Source organism: Peromyscus eremicus, chromosome 20 (assembly GCF_949786415.1).
Source record: "Peromyscus eremicus chromosome 20, PerEre_H2_v1, whole genome shotgun sequence".
NCBI lineage: Eukaryota > Metazoa > Chordata > Mammalia > Rodentia > Cricetidae > Peromyscus > Peromyscus eremicus.
This window is the reverse complement of record NC_081436.1, coordinates 21,444,999-21,457,561: the sequence shown is the minus strand read 5'-3', so window position 1 is coordinate 21,457,561 and position 12,563 is coordinate 21,444,999. Positions and strand designations below refer to the sequence as shown.

Here is a 12,563-nt window from a genome sequence, read left to right as displayed (position 1 = left end):
GCTGTGAAGTGTGGGCAGCCCTGGTGGGCACTGGGTGTGAACAGAGCCACCTCTGCCTAAAACAGATTGAGGGCCTTGTGCGTCCTGGGGGCCATCCCGCACTGCCTACTGCCCTAGGGCCCCACTGTGGCCAGTAATTGAGAAGTGACCATGGTAGTAGGTTTGGGTGACTTGTGAGTGGCCTTGACCTCAGGGTCAGTGGAAACACCGACTCATGTTCTTAAAGGAACAGTTGGGATTACTTGTAGGGACCTGTGCTCCCAGGCCAGGCTACTTGCTACAGGTATAGGATCAGACAGCAGCCTGGCCCTGGGGATCCTGCCTGAGTTATGCTTCTCGAGAGCTGAGCTTGGACCTGACATTTCCATGTAACTGCACAGCTTGCTGTCTTAACATCAAGTTTGATCTGTTGTTTTTCCCAGTCACAAACTTTTTGTTGTGGGTTTTTTTGTTTTTGGAGACAGGGTCTTTCTATGTAGACCAGGCAGGTCTCAAACTCACAGAGATCCACTTACCTCTGTCTCCTGAGTATGCACCAGGCCCTAGTTAGACACTCTTGACACTGGTCATTTAACCCTCCAGTAACATCCGGGAAACCGGTGGGGCTCCTGCAGGCGGCCCTTTCTGATTCTCTGTTTTGGAGCAGCAGCGTGGCCCGTGGCTCCGTGTCCGGTTGTGGCTGTGCTCAGTCTGCGCCATCATCCTGAGATGTGCTAAATGGCTTTGCTCAGGACCCAGACTGGGTACATCCCTGAGTGATCAGGCTACATAGACTGGGCGTGTTCAGAGAGAACTCAGTCCTGACTCATCTGCTAAAGACAGCCCACCCTGTGCAGAGCCTAGGCCATGAAAGAGGCCTCAGTCACAGCCTGATTTCCTCAAAGGGTAAATAGGTTCAGAAGTAGATGGAAGACCACAGCAAAAGGCAGGTTCGATTCTAAGCACCTGTAACTTGAACTCCAGGGGGAGCCTGCGCCTCTGGTTTCCATGGGTACAAATGTGCACATAAACATGTAATTAAAAATAAAATCGTTCAAAAAAAGAGAAAGAATCAGGTGAGTGGACATCAACCTCAGGTGAGGAGGCTGGGAGGAAGATGGCCTGAGTGTGTCTGTAGGTGTCTGGAGCACGAGACCCCCGACAAGAGGGTGGATGTTTGGCTTTCATTCTAGGCCTGACTTGGCCTTCCTAGACTCCCTGTCCTTTTCACAGATGAGCAGATTGAACTATGTGATCATTTGGTGAAGCGTCAGAGCCTGGGCTGCCTAGACCTTAGGCTTGACTCCAGATTACTGCTGTTCTATTAAGACAACAAAAAGGGTCTCGTGTAGCCCAGGCTGACCTTCATTCTGACCTTTCACCTCCTGAGTGCTGGACCTGCAGATGTGTGCACCACACCTGTGTGAGACAAGGCCCTTGCTGCACCTTGCAGAGTCTGTTCTTAAGTGTGAAGACAGGTACCACACAAGGGACAAGCAAGCAAGACTGCCCTCTGTCTCCACAGCAACCATTCCTGTATTGTCATTGGTGCTTCTGGGAGCTCACCTGTCCCTCGTTCCAACCCTGGCACAAAGCTAGAGCATTCGTGTTAGTAAAATGAAGAAATGCACGTAACTTAACGTCGCTGTTGACAACAGGTCAGATCTTTGGTCTCACTATATAGCTCAGGCTGGCCTTGAACTTAACCATGCCTCGGTTCCCAAAGTTATGGGATAAGGTCTCCCTCCCCCCCCCACCCCACCCCACGCCCCCCTACACACAGGGTTTCTCTGTGTAACAGTCCTAGCTGTCCTGGAATTCGCTTTGTAAACCAGGCTGGCCTTGAACTTGCAGAGATCACCTGCCTCTGACTCCCAAGTGCTGGGACTAAAGGCGTGCGCTACCACACCTGGCGGGTTGCTGGTTAGCGTCATCCTAAAGTTCCTTCCACACACCCCACTTCATCCACTGGAGGCTTTGCAGTGACCATTAGACCAAATGTCAACACTTCAGGAGGCACCCTCTGCTCAACCTTCCTGGAGACCCAGTCTTCAATCCTTTGAGGGAAGGAGAGAGAGCCTTCTATGCTAGATGCTAGGCTACACATTGTAGATAGCTAATTCATTTCTGTGGCTGCCCCTGTGAGCTGCATCCTGGCTTTATTTACAGATGGGAAAAAGGAAGGCTCATAAGATATACATTGGTAGCTTAAATATACAGGGTAGATGTCAGCAATGGGAGTGAGCCGAGGTTGGTTTGCCAAGTTACCATCGTTACTGGTACACTCCTTAGTAACCTTTCATGTACCACACACCAAGCTTGATGGGCTTCATGCCGAGTGCAAGAGCACAGCAGGTGTGGTCCAGCCTTCCTCCTGGCACTGGAGCCCCAGGGGGCATACAGACAATGGGCTGGACTCTGGAGTATGACCTCTCCAGAGTCCACCTCCAGCCAGCATGCACTAGGAAGGGGTGTGGTGTGGACCAGCAGGACAGTTAAGCAGGGTAAAGGCACTTGCCACAAAGCTAAGGACCTGAGTGATCCCTGGAACCCAGATAAGTGAAGAAAATGACTCCCTTGGATTGGCTCAGACCTTCTTGTGCACACCATGACACACGCACCTGCACACACATAAATGTAGAAGTATATGTAAATAAGGGATGGCTTTGAGAGGAGTGTGGGGACCTCTTAAGCTATTTGGTCCATTTTGATTTTATGGAGATAATCTTAGCCCAAGGTGACCTTTACTTTATCCCCTTGCCTCCTCCCAAGTACTAGGATTCCAGTCGCTTGTCAGCATCTCACTGTTTCATCCATTTCTAGTACTGGCATCTGGGTTCTAGGCTACTTTGATGTAACTGTTGACCAACACGAGCCTGGAGGAAGGGTGATGCCAGTGAGTGTCAATAGTGTGATTTTGCTGCTGTCCCTAGAACGAGCTCCAAGTCTGGCTCCTAAGGAGGATTTGTATCCTGCAGCTCGAGATCTTGCTTTTCTTTGTGTGTGCACACACTTACATCCATGTGTGTAAATCAGAGGGCAGCCTCGGGTGCCAGTCCCCGCCTTCCACCTTGAGAGAACTTCTGCCTGCCTCCCCCCCACCTCACCTCTGTCTCACACACCCCCATCTCATTTGATGCTGGTGGAAGCCAGAGCAGTGTTAGGTCCCCTGGAGCTGGGATTGCAAACCTTTGTGAGCCAGTCCGCATGGGTAACGGGAATCAAACTCGGGTTCTCCACAAGAGCAGTACATGCACTTAGCATCTCTCTAGGGTTTCTGCTGTTTGCTGTGAGCCCAGGCTAGCTGCTCGAGTCTTTCCCTCAGGAGCGCTGGGATTACAGATATTTATGCTGTGTGTCTGAGAATTCAAGCCCGGGCCCTCGGGCTTGTGTGGTGAGTGCTTTACCCACTGAGGCAGAAGTGAACCCCAGCCCCATAGTGAGGCGTCTCTTCCTCATTCTTAACCCTGCCTCCACAGAGAACAGTTTGTGCTCTAAATTGTGTTTCCTGGAAGGTAATTGAACTCCCAGTAACTCAGAATCTGACCGCTTGGAATTAAGGTCTTCATAGAGGTAATAAATTGAAAGGTTATATGTTGAGCTGCTCTCCTTATGAGGAGAGAGATGTGTACGGAATGATAAACTGAGGGAAGCCAGTATGAAGAGAAATAGTACCATACTGAAAGAGGCAGATTGGGATTAGAAAATGTCACAGACCACCACTGGCCAGAAGCAACAAGACAGGAGCCTTGATTTCCAACCTCAGAGCTCCAGAACAGGCACATTTCTATCGCTACCCAGTTTGTGGTCCACTCACGGCAACCTCGGGGAACTAATGTAAACACCATGTAATTGCCTCAAGTCTTCAGACTCAGAGCCGGGGGAGGCACAGCTTTCTCCCCGCCTTCTCAGCACCTGGTTTCTCTGCCCATTTCCCTCTATGACACGCTCTCCTCCCTTTGGACTCCACACTTGGCCTCACCTGTCTGCACCAGGGGCTCCTACATGTAGGGGCTCACCTTGCAGCTGCCTGCAGCCTGCTCAGGCTTTCTTCACTGATACATCAAGACAGCTACAAGTCCAGAGGGTGAGCCTTCTGCAGGTCAGAGACTGGGAATGAGACGCAGAGTTGGAGAGAAAAACACACAGACTTCTTTTCTGAGGGATAGAAGTGTCTTTAGTCTTCTTGTCCTTGTTCCACTCTGTTCTTTTTGAGTCTGTTCTTCACCCTGATGTTTCCCTTCCTCTGCTTTCCTGATGTCTTCCTTTTACATCTTTCCTTCTCCGTCTTTCCTGGTGTTTTCCTTCTCTCTTTTGTTTTTTCCCTTACAACTTATATAACCAGCAAAATCTCCCAAGAAGTATAAAAATTACAATGTGGTTACATTCTTTTTTTGTTTGTTTTCGGTTTTTTGTTGTTGGTGTTGTTGGTGGTTTTTCAAGACAAGGTTTCTCTCTGTGTAGCTTTGGAGCCTGCCCTGGAATTTGCTCTGTAGCCCAGGCTGGCCTGGAACTCACAGAGATCTGCCTGCCTCTGCCTCCCCAGTGCTGGGATTAAAGGTGTGTGCCACCACCACCCGGCTTTACATTCTATTTTTTTTTAAGTGAATGATTACAATGACTACAAGTAAAAAACATGTTTTCCATATTTCTACAGGATTAAACATTTTACATATTACAAGTGAAAACAAGTTGTCCCAAGAACACACATACATTCATGTCCAAGCAACTTATTATAGATTAACAGAGTATAAGCAAGCAAGGTATTTTTCTCAGCCAATTTTACTGGCAGGCTGCATTTTGCAGTTAAAAAGAAAAGGCCATTTATTATTTATTTAAGACTATAAAGAGTTTTGAATCACAAACCTAAGCTTTTATATATGAAAACCAGTCAGCTCTACTTCAAATCCTAGGGTGCAGACTCATTCATCAACAGTTTTGTATATCAGAAAGCAGAGGGCAGAAATGGGCACAAGGAACCATCATCAATCACCAACAAGTCACCCTAACAAGAAAGGCATGTCAGCTAATAATTACAGGGCTGCTTTGTTCTTGTTCCCTGACCTTAACAAGTCCCTCCCTCAACTATGTGCCTTTCTAAAACTTTGGGTTGTTTCTCCAGGCTTTTCACCTCAAAGCTATTAACAAAAACATCTCAACCTAATCTTATTAATAATTCGACATCTCTCAATTCTTTCTACGGGTGGTGGTTGAATCATTAATCTGCTCCAGCAGCAATGCTTGGAAAAAGTCAATCACTATTATTATAAGTACCAGTAACACTGCCCAGTGAGGGGCTAGAGCCCCCTGAGAGTTTTCATTACAACCCACAGATTATGAGGGACGTGGTGGTCATGAAGGCAACAGTCAGAGCTGTGCTCACTAACAGCAGGAGGTCCTCAGGACACCTAGTCCTCGGGGCTTTGCCTCCCCAAGGCTCACTCAGGTGTGGCTTTGCCAGCCGCCCAGCTGTGTTCCATGAGTTCCAATGCTGCCCGTTGGTCCCCTCCCATGACCCCCAACATTCAAGGACCTGACTATCACATCAGGTGACATCTCACCCTGTGACTGACAGGTGCTGGGAGGCAGAGCCAGCACCTGAACTTCCATCCTCCCGCCAGGTCTATGAGGTTGGGGTGGCAGAGGGTGGAGTCAACACAGATCCGATGAAAACAGGACTGGGGTAAATATGCTCTGGTGTCCAGTGCGGAGAGGGACATTGCTGAATCATGCAGCAGGACCACGGGTCATTACCCAGTTCAGGAATCACAAGTCAGGACCAAGAAAAATCAGGGCTGTGGCTTCCCAGCAGCTTTGGGACCCAGCCCTGCCTCCCCGTAAGGGCCAACCTTGTCTGTTCCTCAGTGTCTTCTGCTGATAGGGCTTCTCCTGGCACTGAACCTGGAGGTTGGTGTCCTCTTGGCCTTCCTGGCAGTCCAGCCTGGGCAAGCTTCAAAGACAGTAGCTGCAGCCTTCACCTTCTGGCCACGGGCACTGAGAGGGGTGGTACAAGTGGCCCCCACCCGCAGGTTCAGCCCAGTGAGCCACCTGAGGAGGAGAGAGATGGAGAGCTCACTATGGGCATGCATGGGTGAGAGATTTCCTGAGGGGTATGAAGGGAACTTAGAAAGTGCACAAAAGAGGAACAGTTTCTGCTGAGTTCTGGCTGGGTGGCTCGCCTCCAAGTCACTTTAAACCTCTGACCCCTTCTGCATAAAAAGGGAGGGGGGCAATAGGGGCTGTAGAGATGGCTCAGAGGATAAGAGCACTGGCTGTTCTTCCAGAGGTCCTGAGTTCAATTCCCAGCAACCACATGGTGGCTCACAACCATCTGTAATGAGATCTGGTGCCCTCTTCTGATCTGCAGGGACATATGCTGTATACATAATAAATAAATCTTTAAAAAGGGGGGGTGGGGTGGATAATAAAACAGTAGCAGTGCTTACCATGTACCAGATACTAGATCATCAATTTATAACTGCTAACATTAATTCTCCAGCAGCCACGATGATGTGGGTTAGATTGCTCATCCTCTTCACAGATGAGCAAAGGGAGCTGTCGTGATCATTTGGTGAAGCGTCAGAGCCTGGGCTGCCTAGAACTCAGGCTTGCTTGTCTCCAGATTCCTGCTATTTTATTAAGACAACAAAACCAGGCAAACAGGGTCTCACATAGCCCAGGTGGACCTCAACTTCTGATCTTCCAGTCTGCACCTCCTGAGTGCTGGGTTACAGATGTGTGCCCACACCTGGTACTTAGGAAGCACTAGAAACTGAACCCCGGGCCTTCGTGCTAGGCAGGCACTCTATGTCCCCAGCCTTTGTTTTCCTTTAGTCCAGGCTGACCTCAAACTCCTGATCCTCCTGCCTTCACTTCCCAAGTGCTGCTGGGATTACAGGCCCAGCTTCTTGTTGTTTTATGTAATTGTGCCAAATGTACATGTGCATTTCTTAGGTCCCAGCACACCAAGCGAGGACACCAACACCCCAACTTTATGAAGGTTTGGTCAAAGCTTGGTCCCCCTGTGCCACTGAATTCTCTTCAGCTTGACTCAGACTGGACCCATCTAGGAAGACGGGACCTCAGGTGGGATTGCCTCCACCAGACTGGCCTGTGGGCATGTCTCCACGGCATTGTCTTGATTAATAATTGATGTGGGAGGCCCAGTTCACTGTAGGCAATGCCAGCCGAGGTAGGTGGTCCTGGGCTGTGTGGGAAAGCCAACAGAACGAGCCAGTAGGGGGTGCCTCGTCTCTACCTCAGTGCGGTTCCTGCCTTGAGCTCCTGCCCTGGCCTTTCTTGATGAACTGTAATCTGTAAGCTAAACCCATGCCAAGTTGCTCTTTTTGTTTGGTTGGTTTGGGTTTTTCAAGACAGGGTTTTTTTTTTTTTTTTTTTTTTTCTGTTTAGCCCAGGCTGGCCTCCAGCTCAGATCCACCTGCCTCTGCCTCCCAATTGCTGGGATTTAAGGCCTGTGCCACCACAGCCTGGCTGATTGTTTTGAGATAGGATCTCACTATGTAGCCCTGGCTGGCCTCCCTCTCACAGAGGTCTGCCTGCTTCTGCCTCTTGAGTGCTGGGATTAAAGGCTGTGGTCAGCATGCCCAGCTCCCCTCTTGCTTTTTGGTCATGGTGTTTACTACAGCAACAGAGGCGCACTATCATCATCCTGGGTACTCAGGAATAGTAATGACCTGACAAGGGTGCATTCATGCTTGGCTCCGAGGAACCTCACAGCCACGCGAAGCTGGCTAGAGGTGCGCAGCCAGGGTTCCTCCAGGGAGATAGCTGGACCTGATGGCAGCATTTGGTATCCCTCTGGTGGGGGTAACTACCTGTACAGTGGGAGCAGCTGGCAGTCGCAGTGGAAGGGATTACCACTGAGGTCGATGAGCTCCAGCCCGCTGAGCCACAGCGGCGCAGGCAGGGACTGAAGTCGGTTCTTCTGCAGGTACAGGTTCCGGAGCCCTGATCCCAGGCCTGAGAAGGCCCTGGGAGAAATCTGCAAGGAAAGGTGCCAAAGCCCTGTTGTGGGTCCCTGCCAGGTGGGCGGCCTCCCTCCAGCAGAGAAGCCGGAAGGCCCAACGTGGTCCACATTGGAAGGGTAGTTCTTTGCTTAAAACCCAAGTTGATCCTATTCCGAGTCACACGATGCCCAGCCTCTTTCAGTTAGGCCTCAACCCCACCCTTATCACAGCCATGCCTCTTAGGGACTCTCAAGAGCAGGTAACTGCTCACACTCAAGGTCTTCCATGCCCCTTGGCAGGCTGCACCTGGCCTGACACCCACACCTGAATTCCCTAAGGTCTGAGGAGGATTTTTGGTTTATCTTGGGGTTCTCATGCCCTGCCTAAAATGCCTGCCGAAGGAATGCACTCCTATGGACTGTGTTTCCTGCCCGCACCTCACCCAGCACCCACCTGCTCCAGGCCACTGCTGTTCAGGAAAAGCTGCTGCAGCGACCGCCCCACGGGCTGAAAGGCCCCATCTTGCAGCGCCCTGAACGGGTTCCCCGAGAGCTGCAGCTCCGTGAGCGCAGGCAGCCCCTCCAAGGCTCCCGTGGGCACCTCTCGCAGCTGATTCCTGTCAAGATGCAGCTTCTCCAGCTCCCGGGCGGGCCCCAGCGCCCCAGGTGAGACCTGGGTGATGTGATTCGCACTCAGGTAAAGGCAGCGCAAAGCCCGCGCTCCCGCCAGGTCCCCGGGTGCCAGGCGCTCCACCGCGTTGTGCTGGAGATGGAGCGAGAAGAGGCTGGGCAGGGCTCGCAGAGCGGCCCCCGGGACCCTCAGGAAGCGGTTGTGCTCCAGGTACAGGTAGGCGAGCCGGGGGGCCCCTTCGAGGGCCGCAGCGCTCAGGCCGGCGAGCTGGTTGTCGGAGAGGTAGAGGTAGAGCAGGCCGTCCAGGCCCGCCAAGGCGCCGGGCTCCAGCTCCGCGATGGCGCAGTGCTGCAGGTGCAGCGACACGAGGTGGCGCAGGCCCGGGAAGGCCGCGCGGGGCACCGACGGGAAGTGGTTGCGCCTCAGGTCCAGGAGCTGGGTGTCGTTGGGGAAGCCGCGGGGCACGGCCTGCAGGCCGCGGCCGTCGCAGGCGCTGTGCCGCGTCTCCGCGACGCACACGCAGGCCGGAGGGCAGGGCGCGGCCCCGGCGGCGGCCTCCGGCGGCGGCGGGGAGCGAGGAGGGACGCGGGGCCCGGCCGGCCGCTCCTCGTCCTCGTCCTCGTCCGCCGCCGCGTCCCCCGGGCAGCGCAGGTCTGCAGGCCGCAGCGCGTCCAGGGCCTCGCCGCGCAGCCTCCGCGGGCCCCGGCACGCGCCGTCCGAGCGCACTCGAGCCCGCACCAGCCACTCGAGCAGGGGCCGCGCGTGGCAGGCGCACCACAGCGGGTTGCCGTGCAGCCGCAGGCGGCGCAGCTGGCCCGGGCCCTGCAGCGGGGGCAGGGTGGTGAGCTGGTTCCCGCGGAGGTCCAGGGTGTGCAGGCGCGGGCAGTGGGCGAAGGCCCGGGGACCGAGCGCCTGCAGGGCCCCGTGCTCCAGGGCCAGCTCCCGCAGGCCGGGCAGCGCCAGGCCGTCCTCCTCCCCCGTGTAGGTGAGCGGGTTGTGACCCAGCTCCAGACGCGCCAGGCTGCGGGCCTGGGACAGGGCGGCCCCGGGCAGGGCCTGCAGCTCGTTGTGGTGCAGGCTGAGGCGGCGCAGGGCCGGCAGGCCCGCCAGGGCCTCGGGGGCCAGCACGCTGAGCGCGTTGTGGGACAGTTGCAGCCAGCGAGTGCGCAGCAGCCCCTGGAAGGCCATGGCGGGCAGGTAGACCAAGGCGTTGTTGGCCAAGTTGAGGGTGGCCAGCGAGCCGAGGGCACCGAAGGTCCCCGGCCGCAGCTCCTCCAGCATGTTCCCCTCCAGCTCCAGCCGCCTCAGTGAGCCTAGTCCGTCCAGAGCCTCCTGGGGCAGCATGCTCAGGCGGTTGGAAGCCAGGTTGAGGAGGAGCAGGCGGCCCAGGCCTCGGAAGGCACCCTCGGCCACCAGCTCCACCTGGCAGTGCTGCAGGTCCAGATGTGTGAGGTGTGGCAGGTCCTGGAAGGCGGCTGGAGGGATGACCTTCAGCATGTTGCCCTGGAGGTCCAGCCTCTGGGTCAGCTGGGGACAGGAGCGGGGAAAGGAGGCTGAGTGGCACAGGGACCCCGAGCCTCGGCCTCTCTCCCTCACCTCTCGGATTCCCTTCGGCCACCGAGCCACCCTCACTCTACTCTTGTAATTTTTGTCACTGCTCTTGGCTTTTTCCCCCCTGTGGATTCGTAACTCCACAGGGCAGAAAAAGTGTCCTATCCCGGCACACCCCTGGTTTACCCCAGGACCTGTCACCAACCACCATTTATAGTCTTAGCCACACAAAATGGATTTTAAATAAATTATGTCGTTACTAGTTTGCTTGGTTTTGTTTTTGAGACCTGGTTCTGGCTGGCCTGGAACTCACCTATGAGGGCCAGGCCGGCCTGGAACTCAATGAGACCCACCTGCCTCTGCCTTCTGGGTACTGGGATTAAAGGTGTGAGCCATTGGACTTGGCTGTTACTGATTTGTTTCCCTTCCCATTTTAGATGTGGATACCGAGGCTCAAGGAGCAGGAACTTGACAAAGCAGAACCACTGGTGTGAGCCCTGGCTCCTGCCACCCTTCCCCTCTTACCACCCTGCTAACCCATGCCAGGATCACCCCTCTTCTGACCTCAGGGATGGTGTTCGGCACCTCAGTGAGGTTCTGGTGCCGGCAGGTCACGTGCCGCCTGGAGTTGTCACAGACACAGGTCTGTGGGCATCGCTGGGCAGCTACGTGCCAAGCTGGACCCAGCGACACCACCAAAAGCAGCAGCAGCATCCTGAAGGCAGGGGTGGAGCTCTGGGGCCTGAGAGGAGGAGGAGAGCTGATGTCCATGGGGCCTCAACCCTGGTGGGCACTGAACCCCCAATACAGGACAAGGAGACAGGACAGCTCCTGTCTCAGGACTCCTCCAGGCCTTCATTCTCTGGGCACGGAAAAGTGCCATGGCTTGGCCCCCTTCCCTCACCTCCTGTGGGAGCAGCTTCTGTTGTCAGCTTTGGTTCACGAAGATGCAGAAAATCGACCCCAACCCGCCGAAACCTGACTCTGGACTTAATGGCGGCAGCGGGGAAGAGCCCTAGCCTAGCCCAGGTCTTAGGCTCAACTGGGAGGTCCAGATGTTGAGGGGCCTGAGATCCCCGATTCTGTCTGCCGGTCAGAGACATGCTGTCATGGTAAGCAAGCAGCTCAGGCCTCTGTTTACTTCCCCTTTTGTCCTCTTGTTAGCTGAGTACCACATAGCTGACTGGCCTGACACAGGGGAGGGGAACGGAGGGCCTGGGGTTTGGACTGCACCAGGCAAGATGTATCTCCCTTGTCCACCCATTTATTAATGCACCACCCATCTTTCCATCCCGCCACCTCACAACTACAGCCACTGCCCATCCCATCTTTGGAAAGATTGTTGCCACCGTGGCTCTTCTGGCCCCCCCTGTGCTCCACCTAGCAGCCAAAGGAGTTTTCCAGAATTCCCATAGACTCCTGATACCTCCAAGGGAAACCTCCTAGCCCCTGATTCCTGGTGCCCCAGGAACGATGTATACATTCCCCATCGCATACTCAAGTGGCTCCGGCACCACTGCACAAGTCCAGCATCAGCGAATTCAGCTCCTTTCTATATTCCTGGGTCACGGTGTGAATTCTGAGCCGTCCTCTCTGATGCTGGGCTGAAACCTCACCCATGGCCCCCTTCATAACTACTCCTAGGTTTGTTACTGTCTGCCTTTGTCTCCTTTCAGTCCAAGAATTCACCCCTTTCTTGGTGGTGGTGGCTTTCTCTAGACTCTGGCTTGAGAGGTAGGGCAGGAAGGGGGCCCGTTAGCCTGATTCCTGAAGAGACAAAGGTCCAGGGCATAGAAGGCTACCATAGATATCTCTTCATATGGCCCCCAAAGACTAACCCACAGGAGTGTACTGGAACAGCTACATCCCCTTTGCTTCCTTAGAGTCACCTCTGGAGAACCTCAGGTACAAGGAATATCCCATGGCCTCTGCAGCCAGCTTCCCAGAGGCACAAAAAAAGAGAAAGGGATCATCCGTGGCCACCTAGGTCATCCATGGCTCCCTTGCACCCTCAGGGCCCCAAAACTCACCCCTCCATGCCGACTGGAACTGCCAGCCCTGTCTGGAGGCCCTGCACAAGGGAAAGACCAGGGACAGTCCCCGACTGGACGCTGGCAGTACCCCCTCCCTGCCCATAGGCTTGGCAGCAGGGACAGAGCTGAATGGGAAGCATTGTCGGCAGTCCAGCCGAGCTGGGGCTTCCCCAGGCTGCGGGCAGGGGGTGGGAGCAGAGGCTGGAGTTACAGGCTGCCTGTCCAGCACAGGCTCAAGAACACGATCCAGGCCCGAGTCCTTGGACTGGTGGGAGTGGATGGGGGCGTGGAGGAGCCTGCGGGTGGGTCAGCGTGTCTGAGTCTTGCAGGCCCTGTGGGCCCCTAGGAAGAACTCAGCCACTGGAAGGTAGAAACTAGTTCACTGGGAACTAGTTGCTGCAGG

At 54.5% G+C, this 12,563-nt stretch overlaps 1 protein-coding gene across 1 annotated transcript; it reads right to left on the bottom strand.

Annotated features, from left to right (window-relative positions):
* Window positions 1–4,601: 4,601 nt before the first annotated feature.
* On the bottom strand, window positions 4,602–12,165 carry Chadl (chondroadherin like). Its single transcript, XM_059247499.1, has 5 exons — window positions 12,158–12,165; window positions 10,692–10,869; window positions 8,400–10,103; window positions 7,815–7,981; window positions 4,602–6,027 (listed from the first exon to the last, which is right to left on the bottom strand). The coding sequence occupies exons 1-5, from the start codon at window positions 12,163–12,165 to the stop codon at window positions 5,841–5,843; spliced, it is 2,244 nt and encodes a 747-aa protein (XP_059103482.1). The 3' UTR covers window positions 4,602–5,840.
* Window positions 12,166–12,563: the final 398 nt, after the last annotated feature.

Coding starts and splice junctions, on each gene's coding strand:
- Chadl (XM_059247499.1), bottom strand. Junction 10,104..10,691: donor TGCCGAACACCATCCCTGAG/GTCAGAAGAGGG, acceptor TCCTGTCCCCAG/CTGACCCAGAGGCTGGACCT. Junction 7,982..8,399: donor ACAGCAGTGGCCTGGAGCAG/GTGGGTGCTGGG, acceptor CTTTCCTTGCAG/ATTTCTCCCAGGGCCTTCTC.